The sequence below is a fragment of the Cebus imitator genome, unplaced genomic scaffold, assembly GCF_001604975.1.
Source record: "Cebus imitator isolate Cc_AM_T3 unplaced genomic scaffold, Cebus_imitator-1.0 Scaffold1, whole genome shotgun sequence".
NCBI classification, from domain to species: Eukaryota; Metazoa; Chordata; class Mammalia; order Primates; family Cebidae; genus Cebus; species Cebus imitator.
The window spans coordinates 7,122,655-7,146,296 of NW_016107316.1; the positions used below are offsets into that span (position 1 = coordinate 7,122,655).

Sequence of the window (23,642 nt, forward strand, 5' to 3'; positions counted from 1 at the left end):
AGGCACTGTCAGGTTTGGTGTCTGGAGGGCCCAGTCTCTATTTCCAAGATAGTATCATGTTGCTGTGACCCCCCAGAGCAGACAAAGGCTGTGCTGTGTCCTCACATAGTGAAAGAAACAAAATGGCAAGAGAGCACTCCCTTCTCTCTCCAGCCCTTTATAAGGGTGCTGATCCCATCTTGAGGACTTGGCCTCCCAAAGGCCACACCACTTGATACTGTCGCATTAAGGATAAAGCTTCAACGTGAACTTTGGACAGGGCATCATCAATCAAACCACAGCAATTTCCTGTTATAATTTTCTATTTTGTTAATTCATCTTCAGCCTTTTGCAAGCCTTTTTTAGCACACCTAAAATTAAAAGATGCCTGTAATATAATCTATATACCTATCAACATCTACAGAAAAAACTGCTGCTGCTACTCCTATAACCCATCCACTATTATCACCACCATTACTGTCTAATGACCAGCACTTACACGCTAATAACTGTGCTAAATGATGTATCTCTTGGGTTAATCATAAATACCTCTACAATCTCCCCATTTCACACTTCAAGAAACTGAAGCCAAGTGACTTTCCAAAAATAGCACAGCTAGCATGTATTCACACCAAGATGTATGTCCATGTTTCTGATGGAATGCAACACACTTTCCAGTATACTACACTACTCCTCCTTCATATTAAGTATGTCAACAACATGCCATGTGGTCCCAACATTCATATATGTCATGGATTTTTTTTCATAGTTTCATTTACATGGCATCTAAACTTTTAGGATTAAATGAAATAGGCACACACAGAGGGCAAAATATGATTTTGATTCTTAATATGATTTTGATTCTTAATAGAACTTTTCTTATTATAAATGCAATGCTTAAACAGGCTTGTCTATAACAGAAGTTAGAAAAAGTGTCTCATGGGTTTATTTATATGTTAAGTAAATACAGTGTGATAAAGACTCACGGCTGTTACAGACAAGTTTTATATACTAATGAAATGTGTGACCAAAAAGAATTAGGGACTATTTCCCTCGGGCAATTCAACCATTCGGAAGATGTTACAATCTATGTAAGAATCACACACTCTGAAATTATTGGTCAAGGTTTTTAGAGTTTGCAAGAAAATAAATAATGAAAGAAAACTCCATGAAAAGGGTATCATTTGGTATCTACACCTAGCAACAGCATCTTTCTTTTTAGGACACGTTAGCTAAAAAAAAAAAAGACTCAAAGGTTTCTTAATTTCAAATAAAAATGGGAACTAAATTATACTGTTACATTAAAAACACTGGAAAATAGTTATAGTCACACTAAAACAATAATGCAATTAAAATTATTAAAATAATTCCCTAAAACAGAACCACTTTCACTAATGCCTCTCAAGTTTTTTGCCCTAATGGCAAAATAATCCATTTCTGCTTATCTTGTGAACGTGCTGTGTGAACTATATGTGAAACATAAAATTGGTTTGTTAACTTCAAAGCAAATGATCCATACTCAATCATGAGATGTTTATTGAATTAAAGAGGAAATAGATTAATTAATTATCTGATTAAGGAGGTGGAAGTCAGTATTTCAGGGTAGCTTTTTTGGGCCTTGGAAGTATGTTGACATTGGTATTTGTTGCGTGTCTTGTACTCTGGGAAGTCCTAAAGAAATGAAGGTTTCTGTTGCAAAGGAACAGAGAACTAACCCTAAACCCATTTTTTTTTTCTTTAAATAGGAAGATAAAAACTCATTCTATCAAGATCTAAAGTGCCAATAGTGCCAGGAGACATGCAAACCAATTACCCCTACCACCGGATCCTGACCCTATTCCCAGCCAACGGAGGCTGTTAGGCCTTTCTTAGCTGATACAAACACAAGGTCAGTCCATTCAGAAGCTGCTAGCGTATCCCACTCTGTTAAGTACACTGTGTACTCCTCTCTGCGGACAGTCACCTTAGAAGGCCAAATACCTACTCCACGCCTGAAATACAAAGCCACTTTATTGTTCTTTCCTCACAGCAGCTCAGAAATAAACTGCACATATGGAAACTGAATTTTGATTAGGTAACTAATCAGGTTTTCAATGTTAAAGGGAAAATTCGAAACACCTTTAGGTTTCCCTGGAGAATCAAAAAAGTAAATGCAATGCCCTAATCTTTCCATAAATATTTCATCATCTAGCCTACAGTTTAGGTGATATTTTATTACCACAACAAAATTAGGGTAGAACTAGAATACCAAATGAAAATTACTTACTTTTAAATTTCAGGGAGTGAAAAAAGAAATAACAGGACTAGGCTATACAAAAGAATAAATAAAAAGAGATTTATCTTTGTTTACTGGATATGCTACACTAATTAATTTTCACCTAACAAATTAATTGGGAATATGTTTTATACTCTGTGAATAAGCAATATGATATAGACAAAGACTCAGTAAGTGAAAAACTTTGGATTAAATATACATTCAGACTCCTCTTTCCTACTCAAATTTCCCAACATCAAAAACAAGCTCAACTTTCAAGGCCTAGATCCAAATCTTATCTTTTCCAAAAAGGCTTTCCTGATTTGCCTCCTATGCAACAGAAAGATGCATCTCTCCCGTCTCTAAACCTATCTACGCTCCTCATCTAACACAGTTTAAGTTAGTTGTATCCATATCTAACCTGTCAGATCTTCCCCACTAGATTACACATTTTTCTGCAGACAGGTGCCACATCTGATTCACATCATATCTATTTACTGAATCAAATATAATTCCTTTCTATGGAACATGAGCATTCCCTAAATTCTTTCTGAAATAATATAAAATTTACATGACTCATACATTTTCGTTAAACTGTTCTTTCAATGAAAGTGAAACAATATAAAGCGATTTTGAAATGTCTTATTTTTCTTTTTTTCATCATCAGGTTCATTTCTGATGCTTTCATTTTTAAATGAGTTTACATATACTCATGATTAATTATAAATTTAACTCAAAAGAAGGTTAAAATTTAAAAACCAATAGCTGCTTTGCAAGAAACATTAATATTCTTCTTATAGAAGACAACCTTCTGGAACAGCCATAAAACTACGACACTATACCAATGGTATAGTTTCTGTAGATTCTGGGACTGTCTGGGAGAAAAAGAAAATTTACCTTCTTTTCTTTCTTTATTGTTTTTTTAGAGACAGAGTCTTGCTCTGTTGCCCAGACTGGAGCACAGTGTTGTGGTCATAGCTTACTGTAACCTTAAACTCCAGAGCTCAGTGATTATCTCGCCTCAGGCTCCCGAGTAGCTGGGACTACAAGAAGCGTGCCACCATGCCCAACTAATTATTTTTATTTTCTGTAGAGACAGGGTTTGGCTATTGCCCAGCTAGTCTCAAATCGCAGCCCCAAGCTATCCTCCTGCCTTGGCCTCCCAAAGTGCTGGGATTAGAGACATGAGCCACTGCATCCCGCCAATTTACATTCCAAATTGAAAGCTGCCCAGAGTCCATTTTAATGTCAATAAAAAAGGTGGTTCAAATTATTTCATTTCTGGAAAAAATCACAAACTAATGAATTATCAAAGTATCATCAATTTAAGGCTTACAGTATAGTAAAAAGTAGACTTCTATCTACCTTTCATTTGTGAAGAACTGGAATAATATCCTCTGATCTTTTTAAAGGTCAATTTCTTATTAATGATTTAAATTATAAAGTAAGTCAATTTGACCTAAATCAAAATTTTTTTACTGGAAAATTTAATAATATTAATATTGATGTTTGTTTTCATATCATAAGTTGTATGCTGTTGTAATAACACAATAAGTCTCCACGTTTGCCTATTCAAATTCATGAGTTGTAAAATAAAGGATCAGAAGACATATTCAAAGTTCCCTCCAGGTTGGATACTCTCTTTATCACCAAAAGATGAAGAAGAGGTTCTTCAAAAGGATTCAGGCAAAATGGTGACTTAATCTCCATCTCAAACTAGGGTTTATCTGCATCCTTTATTTAAGAAACAGTTTTGCAGCATAAACAGAAACATGACCCACAGGTAGCGACAACTCTAAATCTTACTTAATCTTAATATTAATTTCACCAGAAATGTATCATACCTTGAAAACATTACACTAAGTGAAAAAAAAAAATGTCAATAAATGACAAGTACTGTATTTCCACTTATATGGCATACCTAGAGAAGTCAGATTCATCGATATACAAAGCAGAACGGTGGCTGCCAAGGGCTAGGTGGGAGGATAGAGAATTGTTTAATAGGTACAGAGTTTCAGTTTAGCAAGATAAAAAGAGTTCTAGAGATTGGCTGCATTGCAATGTGAATGTACTTAACAATGTTGAACTGTACACTTAAAAATAGTTAAGATGGTAAATTTTACATTACATGTATTTTACAATTTAATATTTTTAATATAAAATTTAGAGTGTATCATGGCCAAAAGGTCCTAATGGTCCCTATGCATTAGGACAGAGTCAACAAGTTATAAAGCTAAAAGTGTGATGTGTGAATGCACAAAAATGTATTCACTCTGAATAGGACTGTAGAAGAACACAACTAGAATATCTCCATGCTTACAGTCTGACAAGAGTCAACAACAGGTTTCCTTTCCAAATGCAGTTTCAAGAGAATGCTTCTGCTGTATCTTACTTATGGTCACACTATCTTGTACTTTCTAAATCTGCTCACATAACAATCATTTATTCATTCAACAGTCATTAACCATCATTGCATGTATGTACTATATTCATAGCACTTTTAGGAGATATGTGTTAGTCCTTTTATTTAAAAAAAAATTGTCACAGGATACTACAACCTCTGCAAACAGAAAAATACCCTCCAAATTGGTCACCAGAAGGCCTCCACAGTATGGGTAAGTGACAAGGACTCATCAGGAGGAAGAAAAGAATGACAGACTTCTTTACCCTATGACACTCCCCAGTGAAAAATGATAATGGGAAAACTCCTGGGGACCCTGAATTTCTTGTTGCACCATCAAGTGGGGCAGGAAGCACAAAAGGAACAAGGCCTAAGGAAAGCAGGAATGAGCCAGGGTTAGCAAGAGTATAAAGTACCAAAGCCATCAGTTAAAGCACGTAGAGCACAAAGAGCTCCTAGGGAAGAATGCTGCTGCCAACAGGGTTGTCACACGACTTATCATACTGTTTTGCAAACACTGTTCTAAATGAAGACAGGAAGGCATGTGACTCCTTTCTGTGCTCTAGGAAACAGCAGTTTCTGAAGATGGGGACTAGGTATATACTGCCATAAGATTAAGTTGGCATCCTATGCGATCTAAACCACTGGTAACCTAAAATTGTTCACTCAGTCATTCTTTATGTTTAGCCTTACTGATAAGCCACAAAATTACTGTGAAACCAAAGGTCAAGAATAATTAGAAGACAACAGATAATACCTGCAAGCAAATTCAGAAAGAAAGATGGCAACACCGAAAACATATTTTCGTAGTTCATTCAATTACAGTCCATCTGCATGTTACAGCAAGCTTTTCATAGTCAAACTTTCAATCATCAAATAATCCAACTAAACTTAGATATTTACAAGCAAGCAAACTTCCAAGTTACTATAGTAACAGTTTTGCTTTTTATTTGTTTAAGACACAGTCTCGCTGTGTTGCCAGGCTGAAGCGCAGTGGCGTGATCTCGGCTCCCTGCAATCTCTGCCTCCTGGGTTCAAGAGATTCTTCTGCCTTAGCCTCCCCAGCAGCTGGGACTATAGGTGCATGTCACCATGCCCAGCTAATTTTTGTATTTTTAGTAGAGACAGGGTTTCACCAAGTTGGCCAGGAGGGTCTCGGTCTCTTGACCTCATGATGTGCCCACCTCGGCCTCTCAAAGTGCTGGGATTACAGGTGTGAGCCACTGTGCCCGTCCTAGTAACAGCTTTTCTAAGAGGGCAAGAAGAATCAACAGTTTCCATGAACTGAGAGTTTTTCCACTTATACTATAAAATATTTTAAATACTGCAGTATCTCAAAATACACTAACTAGAATTCAATATTTTCTTATTGATTCTGGAGATAATCTAGGAATAAAAACGAGTATCAATTCTCACTGTTCAATAAACACATGATTGTCAAAGAATTTCTTAATGAACAGACATGGAAAAATGGAGTTTATTTCCAGGTATTAAAAATAAATGAAGTCTACATTCAATGTGGTATTCTGGACTGTATCCTCAAACCATAAAAAATATATATTAATTAAAAAAAAAAAACACTGGTTGAATCCAAATAAATCTGTAGTTAGCTCACAGTACAGTCAGTTCTGCTACAATATTTTAAAATGCAAATTTGTTCCAGTGAATTGATATATTAGGAAACAACTTAAGTGTAACACAAATTTCTCATTTGCTGATGCACAATTTCATTCTTCAGAAGCATTAGGTGAACATGGAAAACTGCGCCCTGGTGAGCCAAGCCATGCTGGATTCCATGTGCACGTATATTCCTCAAACATCTACCAGCTACTTCAGTTCACCAAGTGCGTGAGGAGCAACTCCCATCCACAGCTGTTATAACTCTCCGTCAAATTTCTGATCACCCTCCTTTCACTTCCCAATAACTCACAAACTGCAACTCTTCTGACACTCACTTTCATAAGCAAGGGCTTTTTCAAATAGTTTTCAAGGTAAAGGGCCATATTTTAGCATGTGAGTATTTCTTAACCATTCAATACATGTAAAACTATGCTGCAATTGTGTATGTGGGTGTGTGTTTTTGTTTTTTTTTTTTTGAAACAGAGTCTCATTCTGTCACCAGGCTGGAGTGCAATGGCGCGATCTAGACACAGTGCAACCTCTGCCTCCCAGGTTCAAGCGATTCACCTGCCTCAGCCTCCTGAATAGCTGGGACCACAGGCATGTGCCACCACACCCAGCTAATTTTTGTATTTTTAGTAGAGATGGGGTTTCATCATGTTGGCCATGCTGGTCTTGAACCCCTAACCTCAGGTGATCTGCCCTCCTTGGCCTCCCAAAGTGCTGGGCTTACAGGCATGAGCCACCAAGCCCAGCCTATGCTACAATTTTTCTTAGGTTCGTAGCTATGTTACAGTGAGCAAAGTTCTTGAGTACTACACCATTCATCCCCTTTTTCTCATATGCCCTGTGGTTTTCACTAAATAATCATGTATAATTCGGTGACTTTTAGGAATTCATGTGTCACATTGTAGCAGAACAGACTATTCCAGTGCCAATTTCTAATTTTGACAAATGTGCTATGGTTATGTAAGAAGAAAACAAAGAAATCCTAGGTGAATACTGTGTAACAATTACCTGTATTACCTTTGCAACTTTTCTGTATACATATTCCAGTCAGAAGTTTAAAGCAATAAGTCTATGAAGTACATAAGCATATAAGGCCAAAGCTTCAGCATGGGATTCTGTATTAATAATAATTGCTAACACTAAAGTAACACTTACTTGGCACCAAGCACTGTCCTTAGTAGTTGATATACATTAACTCATTAATCATTCTCACAACACTATGAAGTAAGTGCTATGGGCATATCCATTTTACAAGTGACAAGACTACAGTGCAGTTAAGAAACCCAAAATCACAAATCTAGGCAACTAGATAGTCAATGCTCTTCCTCCTATGCTACACTATTTCAACAGACAACTGTTCAAAATGCAATCTTTTTAACCAAATCGTATTCAACACTCTGGAATATTTTTAAATAGAAAAAGGGCAAAACTGAAAAATCTAAATAATCTTTCTGAAATATGCTACAGGCACCAAAAAATGCCCCATTGCCAAAATGTTTCTTTTAACAGAAAATCTCTGTAATCTCAAGTTGTGGAAGCTAAGAAAAATTGTAAGAAATGTCACCTTTGGACTTTAAAACAGACAACCAGAATATAAAATGTAAACATTTTATAACAGTTACGAACTCAGAATAGGTGACTACAAAAAGATGCATCACCTACAACAGCAAACGTAATTGCAAAGCTTTACAAAACTTGGTCACATTTCATCAATGTCAAATACACATGATGATTTAAGACTGACAATATAAAACACAAAAACAGCACATAATTTAGAAGTTTCCCGGCTTTCATAATCATAAAATTTGTTTGAATAGAAATTGGTTAATCAAATGTTTGGTGAAATACCAAGGCAAAAGTTCTGCCAGGGGGGTCTCAAAACAGGGCAGGCAATAGGTCAACTTGGCATAACTTATCATTGCTTTGCAAAATTTTATACAACTTGAACTCTAAAATCTCAAGTTCTACCTACCCTTCTATGTACCTAATTGTGGTTCCTAAGTCACTCATTCATTCAAAAAATACTTCCTGAGCTACTGCTTTTTACTAGGCACCGTTCTTAGTACTGCAGCTACATTTGTGAGCAGGATGCAAAGTCCTTCCTTATGGATTTTACGTTCACTCATTCATTTATTTATTCATTCAACAAGTATTTAATGAATGCGTACAACATTCCAAGCAATATTCTACTTGCAGGAGATAAGGATAGAAACAAAACACACAAAATCTCTGTCCATTGGAGCTGATATTTCAGAAGAGGAAACAGACAATAAATAAGATAAACAAGTAAAACACAAATTAATTAGATTACTATCTAATAAATGCTAGGAAGAAAATAAAGCAGAGAAGGAAGATTTAAAATGAGAGTAGACTTTTAAATAGGATGGCCAAGGAAGATCAGATAAAATAGAGAAGACAAATAACCATGTAACATATTAGAAGTAAGTGCCATGCAGAGAAACAGCATAGGCAAAAAGGGCATAAGTGGGGGGCAAAGTGAAGCTTATATGAAAAATGTGGTCAGGGAAGACCTTTTTGAAGGGGTACGTTGAGTAGAGATTCTGAATGAAGTAAGAGACCCCGTCACAGGATGACATGGGAGAAGGGCACACCAAGGCATAATAAATTTAAAAGACCCAAGGCAGGAGCAGGCTTGGCAAGGTCAAGGAACAGCCAGAAGCCTGTGTGGCAGGAGTGGAGACAACAGGGCTTCTCTGCAATCCTCCTAACAGCGAGACAGGCATTTGGGGAGCCATACACTTAAGAGTCTAGTGACTTGTTTCAATTCAAGTCACTAATTGACTTGAAATCAATTCAACAGATTATTAAAAAGTCATTATTACTCGCAAAATATAAGTGGAAGAGTCAAAGAAAAGAGCAGAATGAAACAGGCTGAGCCACTGAGCAATGCATACTCTCATAGAAATATAAGGCACACACATGCACAGTTAACAGCCTTCCAAGGCAGTCAGGAATGTCAAGGTCATTTGATTAGTTTTCAGCATTGCTACTGAGGAGGGGAAAAAGGCAGAATGAGCTGCAATTACTTATTTAGGATATGTGTAACTCTTCTTTCTTCTTCAGTTTGAAAGCATGATGCTGTAACAGGAAGTGCTACTGGTTTGTGAAGCATCCCTGATCACTCCTGCTGAAAAGGAGCTGTGCTTTACTCATCCTCAATCCCTCCCACAGCTCCAGGCATGTCTGAAGTGCCTGGCAAACGGTGAGTGGAAACTGGGGAAAGCACTCAGTTGCGAATAAATAGGACACTGCTCATCTGAACTACTGCTTCCATGTGATTTGAAAATGAACACCAAGTATTCAAAGAATCCTCACAGAGGAAAGAATTTCTTTTTTTTTTTTTTTGAGACGGAGTTTCGCTCTTGTTGCCCATGCTGGAGTGCAATGGCGCGATCCCTGCTCACTGCAACCTCTGCCTTCTGAGTTCAAGTGATTCACCTGCCTCAGCCTCCTGAGAGGCTGTGTAATCTCATTAGCTGAGATTACACACATACGCCACCATGCACAGCTAATTTTGTAATTTTAGTAGAGATAGGGTTTCTCCATGTTGGTCAGTCTGGTCTCAAACTCCCGACCTCAAGTGATCCACCCACCTCGGCCTCCCAAAGTGCTGGGATTACAGGCATTAGCCACCGTGCCCAGCCGGAAATATTTTCTGTAAGTGTATCTTCTTGCTCTACTTGTCATTTAGGGTAAACCTTCAATTAGAATAAAAGTGTTCCATCCTTAACGATGGGTTCAAACAGCAGTTGAACCTTCAGGAGCCTGGGTAAACACAAGCCTGGGCTTTTCCCAGCTTAACAAGTGAAAGTCCAGCTGCATTCTGGGCAGGATACTGCATAATCTCGTTTTTAAATGGCACAAGAGGACCCAATTTATGCAGCCAGCAAACATTTTCAGTATACTCACTATACAAGCACCACCCGAACTTGGATCCAAACATAAGGAAGAGATGGTCTCTGTCTTTAAGAGTTAGTCTGATATTTATGAAAGAAGGAAATGAGAAAGAAAGGCAGAAGTAAATATGACTAAAACAATGTAGAAAGTGTTACACTATGAAAACAAGAAAGAATTATGACAGTATAGGGAAGCGAGTAACTTACAGAAATCCTCATAGAAGAGGTTATGCTGGAAGCACAACTGTGGTTTTGCTTTGCAGTAACCACGATATGGTTTCAAAGCTTGTTCCCTCCAAATCTCACATTGAAATGTGATTCTCAATGCTGGAGGTGGGGTTTGGTGGGAGGTGACTGGATCATGAGGGCAGATCCCTCATTCGTGGTTCAGCACCATCCCCTGGTGATTAGTGAGTTCTCACTCAGTTAGTTCCGGCTGTTTAAGAGTCTGGGACCTCCCCCTTCTCTCTCTTGCTTCCCTCTAGCCATGTGAGAGTGCCTGCTCCCCCTTCCCCTTCCACCATGACTGTAAACTTCCTGAGGCCCTCACCAGAAGCAGATGCCAGCACTATGCTTCTTGTACAGCCTGCCCAACTGTGAGCCAATTAAACTTTTATTCTTTATAAATTACCCAGTCTCAGGTATTTCTTTGTGCCAACACAAACAGTCTAACACAAAACTAAATTATGAAAGGACAGAGACGTTATTGTAACCTATTATTTATTCTCACTATTTACAACTACAGAAAAAAAATAGTGTGAAAGACTTTCTTGAGAACAAAGGTTAATCTAAAAAAAAAACTATTTTTTCTGAATGTGTTTAAAAATGAGCATAATTTAAGAACTCATAAGAAATCAGAGTCTCTTCAAAGTTTGTCTAAACAATATATTCCAAAACAATGATTCAAAATAACATTATACTCTTTCAAGTACACTCTCCTGCAATAGGGTATAACTAAATTAATGATTACGATTTAAATCAGTTCTTGTGGCAGGCCCCATAAAGAACCACAGAGCATTCAAAGATAGTGCACCACTGGGTATTGTGCAACTATTTTGCAAACTAACCTTCAAATTTCAGGTTAAAATCAAATGCTTATCTAAGCAATCATCAGAATACACTGACAATAAATGCATCCAAATCTGAGGAGATCTGGCCCCTTCAGGGTGGGATGGCCTAGACAAATGTATCCAAATCTAAGGAGAAACCGCCTTTAAAAAAAAACGTTAAGAAACAGTAGCCCTTTTTTATACTAACAATTTACAGTAGGAAAGGTCATTTCCATTCAAATTAGATTCATTTTGCAAAGAGACAGAGAACAATAAATATAATCATATTCTGAAAACATGCATAAAATATATTTATAAAATTTCATTGATATTATCACTCACCATACCAATCTAAACTTATTTGAAAATAAAAGTATCCTGAGCTTTTTCTTTTTCTTCAGTTTTATCAGAACAAAGAGTAACTTTTTGAAGACTAACACTAATGTAAAATAAGAAGTTTATAATATATTCTTAGTACTTACTGACCTGCAACTTTAAGTAAACATAGGTTCAGATTCTAGCTACACATATATAGATTTCGTCATGCTACTAAATCTCTGTAAATCTCAGCTTTCTGTAAAAATGGGATAATACAAAAATAATTTGAAGACCAGAAGAAATAAGTGCCAAATACATAGTAATTACTCTATACACGTAGACCATCATCATTAATACCCATGTGTAGAACTGGATATTGAGTGGAGAAAGCAAGGGAGGAATGAGAAAGCCAAATGATCCCCAAGTTGAGTAACATCTCTTGGCATTGTAAGTTTCCAGTAGCTGAAATTAGTAAAAATGGTTTCAGTCAGAATTAACACCTTACAGTGTCCTACAGTTAACAAGCAGATATGAGATGCAAAGTGAGTAAGCAAGACAGGGGCTGTCAACCCATTTTAAAGATCAGTAACTCAAATGTAGAAAAGATAAATCATGCAGTTAATCACTGAGCCACATTTATTAGTGGGCTAGCTCACTGTAGGTAAAAGTTCATACAAATGGATGTGTCATCTTACTCTTTTGTCTTTTGCCTCTATTGGGTAACTGACCTAACAAGGTATGCTCTGCCTCCTCTTTTCTCCCAGGTGCCATTCAGGCCTGGGGCAAACGGCCTACCAGTTCTTGAGCTATGCAGTGAGACAAATGTATTCCCTCTCCTTTATTCTCAAGAACAGATGTTCTGGCCTCTGGAAGACTAGCAGGTGGTAATACAGGGACTTAATGGTTCCGCACAGGCTTTGACAGTATATCACATACTGCAACCCAATTATCAAATCACCTTGAATTGAGAGTAGGAGCATTAGTCTAGCGGTAATGCAATATTTTGATTTCTCATTGCCTTTGTGCCTGTGGAATTTCCTATGAAGAAAGGGTGGCTGAGCAAAGAAGGATGCAATATTCCTGGGTCTCCACACTTACCACCTAATGCTGTCAAAAACACACTTCAACTTCTAAAAGATACAACTAACTCAGACATACATTATCTTAAAAACTGTTCTTAACCAGAAAACAGTACATACTGAATACACTGAAGTAATATCAAGAGGGTTTCAAAAAAAGAAAAAATTTGTACTTATTAAGTTAAGGTAATCCTGTTATGCTAGAAACATTTTGGCTTCCAGGTCATTTACAATAACTTTATTTTTTAACAGAGAAAAGTTTAAATATGTTACATTAAAATTTTTTTTTAATTTTAAGGTGTTCAGCATGACAAAAAAATTATCATTATATAAAAAGAAGGCAAAATTCCATTAACATAGTCACATACCAAGCTTCGGGCAGCAAAACAGAATATTCATGTGGAGAAGTGGTCTCTGGAAAGTTGGAGAGAATTGCAAGGCGATGAGGAAGCAGGTCGGAACCATGGTAAGTAAACAGAATTTCTAGGGCTTGTACATTACTTTCCTGTATAAAAGGCAAGGAGTAAGTTTCTGATGTAAACCTAAGAAATAAAGGAGTCACCTGATATGACAACATTGGAAAACTTTTAACTTTTTCATGCAGTTCTGATACGAAGCACTTTGAAATAACCCTGTTTTTTCCTAGCCTGTATCATGTTTCTCAATCTATGGCTATGAAAATTATCTTTAAAACTCAGAATGATGGATATTAAATTAAAATTTTCTCTACATTTATTAATATTACAACAAAAAAGAAAATGTAATATATGCACACAATAACATTAACTGCACAGCTCAAAGATTTAGTGTTAATAACCATAATTATTTTGTTTACAAAAAGCAAATTACCTGAGCATAAGTTCTTGCTGAGAGAACAATATTTTGATTTCTGAATTTCTTAAAGAATTCAGCATCATATCTGTGTTCGGATGCATGAGGTACTCCAAGGATTTCCTGAGGAGAAACAGTGATTTAATGAAAAGGCTTTTAAATATGGGTGACAAGAGACAAAAGAGAATAAGCCATGGAATTCCAAGTGCAGGTCTCCCCACTACAATGTATGACTTAGGGCTCATGTCCGCCATGTTTAATACTGAATCCCAGATTCCTAGCATACCGCTGTCATTATTCTTTTGTCCACATTTATAAATAGCCAATAAATATTTGTTGACTGAATTAATTTACTGAGATAGGAAAGAGAAGAAGGAGGAGATGTGGAGGAGGTGAGGGAGGGAGAGAGGGAAGATGGAGAGTTGAAAAGTTCACTTGTAGATGGGTTAAGCTGGCAACTACAGCATGTCTAAAAGGAGCTCCACAATGAGCAGGTGAATACACAGTCAGGAGTTCTGGACTAAGAAGTGAGTTAGAGATATATGGCATAGAGTTACTAATACAGAGATGAGTACTATTCAAAGGGAGATTAAATAGAATGAGTATGAAAGAGCCTTGAGGAATAACATTATTTAAAGGATGAACAAGGAAAAGGGAATCTGTATCTAAAAAGTAGATGGAGGAACAGTCAGAGAAGTAAAAGGAAAAAGAATTTAATGCAAACTCTTAAACCAAAAGTAGAAAAGTATTTCACAAATGTTCTAGCCAGGTACTCATGCCTGTAATCCCAACACTTTGGCAGGCTGAAGTGGAAGGATTGCTTGAACCCAAGAGTTTGAGAACAGCTTGGGCAACATGGTAAGAACTCACCTCCTCAAAAAAAAAAAAAAAAAAAAAAAATTAGCCAGCCATGGAACCATGTACCTGTAACACCAGCTGCTTGGGAGACTGAGATGAGAGGACAACTTGAGCCCAGAAAGTCAAGAGAACAGTAAGCTATCATTGTGCCAATACACTACAGCCAGAGCAGCAGAGCAAGACCCTGTTTCACAAAAAAAGTTCTCAGTTCCTTGACTCCTCAGGCATGACAATTATTTCCTTTATTTCATCTCAGTTACACATCCTGTCACCAAACCCTGGACCTAACACCATCAAAAGAGACTGTATGAAACATCTCAATGTATTCCCCAACTCTGTGACCACCACTCCTAATCTACTGACTCACATACTAAGTGGCATTTCAACTATTCCTCAATCTCACGGAGGCATCCAATCCACTGACTCTACTTGTCTGTTCACTTTCCATTTCCCCTCAAAGTCTCTCACTCCTTCTAATCAGCTTAAAGTGCCTGGTCCATGGCTGGAAAAGGGCTTCTTAATCCCTGGCCTCTTTCCCGTTATCACATTCATCCAGCAGATCATCCCCAACCAGTCAAAACTAGCTATGACCCCTGAGCACAAGCTATGAAGTCACTGAAAACATGTTACAAAACCACGCTGACAGTTCCCATTTTAATTTCAAGGCCTCAAGCTTGCTTGGATCCTCATTCAAATGAACCAAAGGCAAAACAAAACAAAACAAACAAAAAAAGGCATCAGGAAAATCTGAAGATGAAGTTAGTATCAGATCTTATTAGGAAATTACTATTAATTTTGTTATATAATTATATTATTGTGGTTATATTTTTTAAGTCCTTCTTATACATACATGCCTAAATATTTATGGGTGAAATGATAAGATATATGGGCTGTGCTTTAAAATATCTAGTGAAAAAGAGAAAGCAAGAGTAGAAAAGTGGAAAACAAAAGACACACAACTGGTGAATGCTGAAAATAGTGCTGAGCAATGGGCACACGGGGCTCATCACAATGGGCACATATACTCTTCTCTACACTTCTACGAATGACTGAAAGTTTTTGTAATAAAAAGCTAAAAGATTGATAAACTCAAGAAAACAAAATTCAAATAGATAATTAGTGCTATTCCTCAATGCTACCACTAGGAGCTTTTATTTCCTAGTCTCTGTTAAGAACTTTTCCACAACTCTCATTCTTTCCAGACTTCCAACACCCTATTCCTCAGCCCTATTCTTGGATTCTCGGCTGAAAACCTTGCTTTTTTTTTTTTTTTTGACACTCTCAGATGAGAAATCTCTCATTTTTCTAACCCACCAAAACTACAAACCTACCTGCATCTATAATAAGATTTTCTTTCCTTCCAGTTACAGCAGAAAGACACATATCTCTCTGCTCCTAAAAAGCCTCAAAATCCCACCCTTGCTCTGGATCCCATTGCTTCTCCACTTCCATAATCATGAAAGTATCTCCTCTTTCCACTGTTCCATAAATTCTTCCTCACCCCTCTACTAGTCCATTCCCATTAATATAAAAACAATACCTCTTCCTTCTATTCTAGATATCACCATCTTCTCTGCCCCTCTTCACAGTAAAACTTGAAAGATCTGCCCACAGCCATGGTCTCCTCTCTTCTACTTTTTGTTCTTTGCTAATTCCCAACCTCTGACAAAAATTCAACTATTTACATGGCAGGAGACCTTTCCAAACATGACCACAAACTACTCTAACCACACTTCCCACCTTTGTTCTGTGCCACCCCTCACGCTCCCCATCCTGTGTTCAAGCTACCCTGACTAGTTTACTTACTGAAGAGAATGACACTTGTCTTCATGCCACTGGGCCTTTCATGGCTCACTGATTATCAGCATGGGCTACTCACAGAGAGACCTGGTTACAAGTCCTTGGTTCCTATTTATTTAGACAAATTACTTACCTTCTCTAAGCCTCAGTTTTCATACCCATAAAATTGAGAAGATGATAGTACCTATCTCACGAGACAATGACTGACAAATAGTTAAGTCCTCAAAAAAAAGTGTTGGCATTTTTTAAGGGTATTCTCTTACCTATTGATTCTTGCAACAAATATTTACTGAACTCTTCAATGAGCCAGGGGCCATTCAGAGCTCAAGACACAGCAGCAATCAAGACATCATTCTAATGTTCTCCTTATAGTACTCCCTAGCCCCTGAAATCTGCCTTCCTTTTATGAAAGGCTAGCTGAGATATTACTTCCTCTGTGGAGTCTTCTCAGAAATTCCCAGGAAGAATTTAACACTTTTCTTCGTTATGTTCCCTCATCAGTTTCCATACCTTTCTCATCAGCATTTAATGCCTATACAATGTGAGCTCCATGAAGACCATTCCCAGTTCATCTCTCCACCTCTAGCAGTATCTTGCATTTAGGAGGCACTCATGTCAAATTTAAATGAATTCATTTATCACAGTATTAATAAAATAAGCCATGTCTTGTGATTAAAATGCAATGCCTATCTCTACTACTAATAGTTAGCTCTTATATCTGAATATTTTCATTACTAAGTTTTAACAGTGAAATTCATCAAATTCACCTACTTTTCAAGAACTTCACTGAATTCCCTAAAAAAAGTAAACTCAACAAATACTTTAAATGTTACTATTACAATATAATAATAAATGTGCTTACTACTGTCATATAGGGAACAGCAATTAAAAAACTAAAAACTAATGAAAAATATTAACTGAATAGTCACACTGAACATTTTAGGTACTTTTTAAAATAATGTATCATTAGAGAAACTAAGGCTAAGAAAAATAATAAACTGTTATCTGTACAGACTTCTGCAATATTGAAATATATTACCTCGACTGGTTTAAATATATTACCTCAAAATATCACAGACCTCAGGTATATCAACATGACATGCTTTAAAGTAATGTGATCATCCAACAGCCAAACTAATTATATCTATAAATAAAACTATTAAGAATATTTTGTAACTTGTTTGCAATGATAAATGGTAATGATACAGTCATTACCAATTTTTTTTTTTTTTTTTTTTGAGATGGAGTCTCCTCTGTCACCCAGGTTTTTGTTTTTTTGATGGTTTTCACTCTCTTTCACACTCCGCCTCCCAGGTCCAAGTGATTCTCTGCCTCAGCCTCCCAATTAGCTGGGATTACAGGTGCCTGCCACCATGCCCAGATACTTTTTGTATTTTTAGTAGAGACAGGGTTTCACCATCTTGACCAGGCTGGTCTTGAACTCCTGACCTCGTGACCTGCCTGCCTCAGCCTCCCAAAAACCAATGTTTTTTAATAACCACAGTCCTCTTTCAGTATTTTGTTTGAAAACATTGCAATTATATTAGCAGAGTGGGGGAATCAAAGTTTTTGGATTTGCCTGCATGGTCAAAAGTTCTTGGGAGGAGCATCACATTATTACATGTGACACAGAGTGCCTACTGTGTGCCAGTGCCAAGAGCCGAGAGGCATACACGCAAAAGGGAGGCAGAACACACACTAAGAAAGTAACCTCCAAGGGAAGGTGAACTTTAACAATGAAAAACTTATCTTCAAATCTGGAGAACGTCAGCTACAAGAGTCATATGAAAAAGCAATCGAACCTATGTATATTTACTAAAAGGTGGCTCACTTACATTTACACTTTTAACAATATCTAAAAAACCTACAGAGTGTTACTGAAATGCCCATCCTGGGCACATCTATATTTGTGTCCCTGAAGACCCAAATATAAAGTATACTGTTTTTAAGCTCAAATATCTAACTTCAGCCCTAATTCGGAACAAAGGTCAATCAACTAAATCAACCCACTAACAAATAATTAAAATAGGCAGGGCGTAGTGGCTCACACTGTAATCTTAGCACTTTGGGAGGCCAAGGCAGGTGGACTGCATGAGTCCAGGAGTTTAAGACCAGACTAGGCAACATGGCAAAACCCTGTCTCTACAAAAATACAAAAATTAGCCGGAAGTTGTGGCACATGCCTGTAGTTCCAGCTACTCAGGAGGCTAAGGGACGAGAATTGCTTGAACCCCGGAGGCAGAGATTGCAGGGAGCTGAGATTGCACCACTGCACTCCAGCCTGGGCAACAGAGTGAGATTCTATCTCAAAAAAAAAACATTAAAATAAAATGTGTAAGAAATATTCACTTTAGGATTATTAAAACCTAGTGTACACTGAAATCTGGTATGGAAAAGAGTTAACGTGCCATTATCTTAAAATCAAAATATAAAAGTAAATGAAAAAGACGATAAATCTAGAAAACACAAATGCACTGAAATGGCTAAGGCACTTCTATTCCCTAGTCTAACAAAACAACTTCTGGCTTTCACAATCTCCAATTTTTACCAAAACTAGTACATAAGAGAACATGCTTGTGTAAGAAATTAATTTTTCCCGGAAGAATAGTTCTAAAGACCAAGAATATCAGACATTAGGGCAGCCATAGCACTTACAATGACAAATCAAATGAACATAATTGGTTTGATTAAAACTATCCCTTACCTCATATGTTGCAAGTCGATCTAAGTAGGTTAATAATTTCCGTCTACAACGACAAAGTTCCTTTTGTTCCAGTGTCAACCTGTTTTGAATAACTATATTAGGCCACTTATATTTACACAGAATTATTTCTTTAGGAGTTATAGTGAAAATGCTTACTATTCCATTGAGCCCAAAACTCATGAAACAGTTCAGAAAAGTACAAGGGTAAGAAAATAGTAAGCACATTTGATTTAAGTTGCTAAAATAATTTCGACTAATTACTACTAATAAGGAACACACTGAAATGACTATTTTAAAGAAACTATCGAACAAACACTAACAAATCATTTACTTTGAAAAGTTCACTAATTTAAGTAGTTCTTGTCTCTTCTTGAATTCCTTTTCCTTTTTATTCTTGGCAGGCTCTTCAACAGGTGCTGAAAGCTCTTCATAGGGGATACTGTCAATGTCTGTTTCACCAGGTAATGTAAATCTGCAGGTTTAAAAAAAACAAACATATTTTCATCATTTTTATATTTTTTATTTAGTTTTTTTTATTTTTTTCTTTCTTTCTTTTTTAAAAATGTCATGTTGTGAAAAGTTTTCTCCTATTTTAACTGATTTAATTATTGATTTCCACAAAAACAGAAGTATTTGAAAAAAACTTTTGCCATTGTAAACAAAGGGATCATCCATTATATCCACAGATGGGCGAAAGTCATCAGTAATTACCACAAATAGAAATTTAAAAATCAAGAAAATGAAAACTAGGAAGATATGTGGGGTTACATTCACTCCACGTAAAGCAGCCTATGCAGAAAATGTCCACAGAGTTTGCCATTTGAATCGCTTCTACTTATGGTCTTAAAATGGTAAGAAACGTCAGTCTCATTTTAATTATTTATTTCTCAGATATACTCTCAAATTTATATTTTTTGAAAAGTTCCAAATGCTTGATGAGCAGTGACTTCAGATAAGAAAGTATTGATCGAAGGCAACTGCTTCAGTACAGAATAACTAGAATAAAGAAAAGTTTACCCAGTCCAATGTCTTAGTACAAAAGTTTTCACAAAGTCACCTTTACTTTGAGACCACATTTTTCTATAACCAACCTGCCATCATCTGCCCCCTTCCCTACTGCTAACAGAGCCTCCAGGTCTGTGCCTTTTAATCCATACTGAAGCAGTTCTTTCACAGCATCCAGATTTTCAGGAACTCTTTCCAAACACTCGTGGAGAACCCAGGATCGCTTCTTTATTTTACTCTGGATATAAAGGAAGAAACAGAGGAATTAAAGAATCCATGACATCTTACAACACATTATAACTGCCTTCAGAATCATAAAGCTACACCTGATATATTACAGTTATTTAGGACCTTGGCCACAGGGAGTTGCTAGAGGAACTCAACAGAAAAGCAGCCAATTCCCTAATGGTGATTACAACTGCATGCACTCAGTGTGAGTTTACCTGGTTGTTTTCTACCTCTAATGAGCTACACAGAAGCAAAAAGCTCAGGACTCTCTTCTGACTTTTATGATTGCCTTTGGTTTATATTGTGGCTGTATGATAGAGTAGACAACAAGGTAGAAAAGCAAGATATATCCTGTCATAATTAACAAGTATGGTTAACTTTTAAACAAAACTCATGAAGCATCAAAGTTCTGTATTTACTTGACTATGAGATGTATCTCAGGGTGTGAATGATAACTTAATCATAAAAGTCATGATACGCTGTTTTTTGAAAGGATCAAAGTCCTTTCCCTCCCTCCCAGCTGCTTCCTCCAACTCCATTCAAAATCCCTGACTTGCCCTCTTTGTACAAGGAGCTATTATGGTTACAAATTTAAATTAAGATTTGATTCATATCCTAGGACCCTTTATATATTGCATCACATCAGTTCTTTCTTCAAGTGTCTCTTAATTCACTTTCCCTTTTCCATAGCTGCAGACTCCATAGCAGTCAAAATCATCAACTTAAAAATCTAGGACACTGTAGGAGTCTCTTGCCCTGAGCAGGTTCTTCTACATTCCTTCCACTCCAATCCTCTTCTACACCATCTTCCTCTATGGCCCCACAGTCAAAAATCCACAACAGCAGATAAACGCCTAAGTCATCACAAGCTTTCCACACCCTCCTGAACTCAATCAATATATCTTTTTTCTTATATTTCCCAATGTTCACTATTGTCAAATATCAGTGCTAGCAAACTGGTTGACATACAGAGCTCATTTATCCACAAAATGCTTACTGGGCACCTACTGCATACCAGGCACTGAACTAAGCATGGAAATACAGCAGTGAATAAAACAGATTTAGTCACTGGCCTCATATATCATGCTCAACGTCTTTTAATTTGTTCATACCATTTGTCCTATTAAGAATGTCTTCCTCCCTTCTCACTCAACGTCTACTTTAAATCTTTTCAAATCCCTGCTCCAAAACTCTTCACTATATAAAGCATTCCATCACTACAAGATCTATAATAATCACTACCTTCACAGGGTTCCTAGAGTTTTATCTGAAATCTACTTATATGCTCAGTTATATTTAACACGGTAAAACTCCGTCTCTACTAAAAATACAAAATTTAGCTGGGTGTGGTGTCGCATGCCTGTAGTCCCAGCTACTCGGGAGGCTGAGGTGGGAGAAGCATTTGAACCAGGGAGGCGGAGGTTGCAGTGAGCCGAGATCGCACCATTGAACTCCGGCCTGGGCAAAAAGAGTGAAACTCCATCTCAAAAAAAAAAAAAAAAAAAAAAAAAAAGCAGAAGCTCCCTATCAGCAAAAGCCACATTTATGCCTCTCCTGTACCCCTTCACAGTCCCTCGCACAGTGCTCTTGCTCTTAACTGCCTATTTAACTAAATACTGCCCTCCCCAAAAAAGTACTTGCTTTGTCTCTCCTAACACTCCTCAACTCTTTCAGAGACAAAGACTGTCCTTTACTGTATCCCAGAAAAAGATATACATGAACTCATGAGCTCATTGTCTTAGATCATAAAACAAGAAACAAAAATAATACAGGATCAGTGTTTTGATTTTCTAAAGAAAATGCAAGCAGCTTTGTCTTCTCTCTTCACTTCATTACCTCTCATGCTCTTTCACCTCTGATACTTACTTGTATTAATGTTAAGTTTATCATCCTGCTTGGCTGATTAATCATCTTCTTCCATAAAACTTTTTCATGTTATATTCTTACTTTTAATTACTAATGTGCAAAACTTTTAGGGAAGTAATTATCATGAAATTTTCCCAGTGTTCCCTACAGTCTTCCACAATGCAAAGGTATTTTCCCTTCTACATGCAAGATCAGAAGTCCCAACCTTTTTAAAGTATGCCATGAGTCCAACTTTCTCACAAAGATGCCAAACGTTAAAATATATAGCCTGCTATGAAATCAATGTGTCCCCTAAAATTCATATGTTGAAAACTAATCGCAAGAGTGATGATGTTTGAAAATGAGATCTTTAGAAAGCAATAGTCAAGAGAGTGGAGCCCCCATGACAGGACTGGTGTCCTCTAAGAAGAGGCAGGAGAGAGCCTGCATCCTCTCTCTCTGCTCTCTGCCATGTAAGAACACAGCAAGAAAGAAATCCATCTGCAACCCAGGGAGTCCTCACCAGGAATGAAACTGGCCAACACCTTGATTTTACACTTCCCAGCCTCTAGAACTGTGAGAAATAAATTTCTGCTGTTGACACCACAGTCTGATATTTTTGTTGCAGCAGCTAAATCTAATTGAGACAAGGCTGCATATCAACCTTAACTATGGGAGGCAGGTTAACAGGAAGTATCCAATTTTGAAATCTAAGTTTTAAAAAGGTATGTTTGGCAATTTTCATATATGTTATCTATTTGTTGCCTCTCAGCTCCAAATTTCCCCTCAAAGCCAGCTCTGTGATAGCATTTCTCATTTGCAGTTAACACGACACTAAGCTCTGGGCGCTGGAGAGGCACTGCAAAGAGGCTCTGGTTTCCAGTCCTGATGTGCTGTGGTTCTTTTCTTCTTGCTCCTATGGCTTAGCCACCAACAAGGCACGTGGAGGATATCAAGTGGCACTTATTTCCCCCCTTCCTCTCACTGTAGACAACCTCCCACTGAGTTTCAGTGGTACTCTTGTGGGCAGATTCTTTACTAATGAATCTCTCAGGCACCTGACAGGGAAGCTTCCCAGACTGGAAGCTACAGTAAGGACGCCTATAGGAGTAGAGAGTTTTTTCTTGCCAGTCTTGGCCATGATTCCTTAATTATTTACCAACCTTGAGTCCCATGCATGCTGGCAGAGGTTTCCTGCTTGCTAGTCCCTGGGGTCTTCTGACCCCCAACCTCAACTCACTGGCCCCCCAGCAGCAGGCATCCAGCTTTCCTATCCATCCCAGATATCCCTGACTACCAACCTTGGCAACAGTGGACCAGCCCTGGCTCAACGCAACCTAGAGAACTTCTCTTCCATCCTATATGCTGCAACCACTGCTTGTTCGATGGGTCTGAATCCCAGCCTAGGAGGGAGGCCTCCCTTCCAAGTTCATTCCCTCCATGGATATGTCCCTTCAGCCCGAGGGTATTTCTTAGAGTTCTCTTTACATCCTTTATAGTTCATCTCTGGTTACAGAAAATAATTCTCCATATTGAAAGTTTCCCTGTTTAAATGACTGCGTGGTTTCTGGCACGTGACTAGCTCCCGACTAATGCAGGTAAAGAGAAGTGACTTTGGTACAGGAAAGAGAAGGTCAGGCCTAGACCAAGTAGTCGGCTGGTTTATCAGTGAATATTTGTTCCATGTCTTCAGCATCAAAGTCCAGTTGCAGGGGCAATAAAATCTAACAAAAAGACCATTTTTC

The 23,642-nt window shown here is 37.5% G+C and overlaps 1 protein-coding gene across 2 annotated transcripts in view; it reads right to left on the reverse strand.

Annotated features, from left to right (window-relative positions):
* NBAS (NBAS subunit of NRZ tethering complex) overlaps positions 1-23,642 on the reverse strand; it is a 381,587-nt gene that overhangs the window by 267,356 nt on the left and 90,589 nt on the right. For both annotated transcript variants that reach the window (XM_017526040.2, XM_017526057.2), the window contains 5 exons: positions 19,911-20,062; positions 19,151-19,291; positions 18,820-18,898; positions 13,476-13,580; positions 12,995-13,131 (listed from right to left, as the gene is read on the reverse strand). In XM_017526040.2, coding sequence (XP_017381529.1) covers positions 12,995-13,131; positions 13,476-13,580; positions 18,820-18,898; positions 19,151-19,291; positions 19,911-20,062 — 614 coding nt within the window. The remainder of the gene's footprint in view (positions 1-12,994; positions 13,132-13,475; positions 13,581-18,819; positions 18,899-19,150; positions 19,292-19,910; positions 20,063-23,642) is intronic.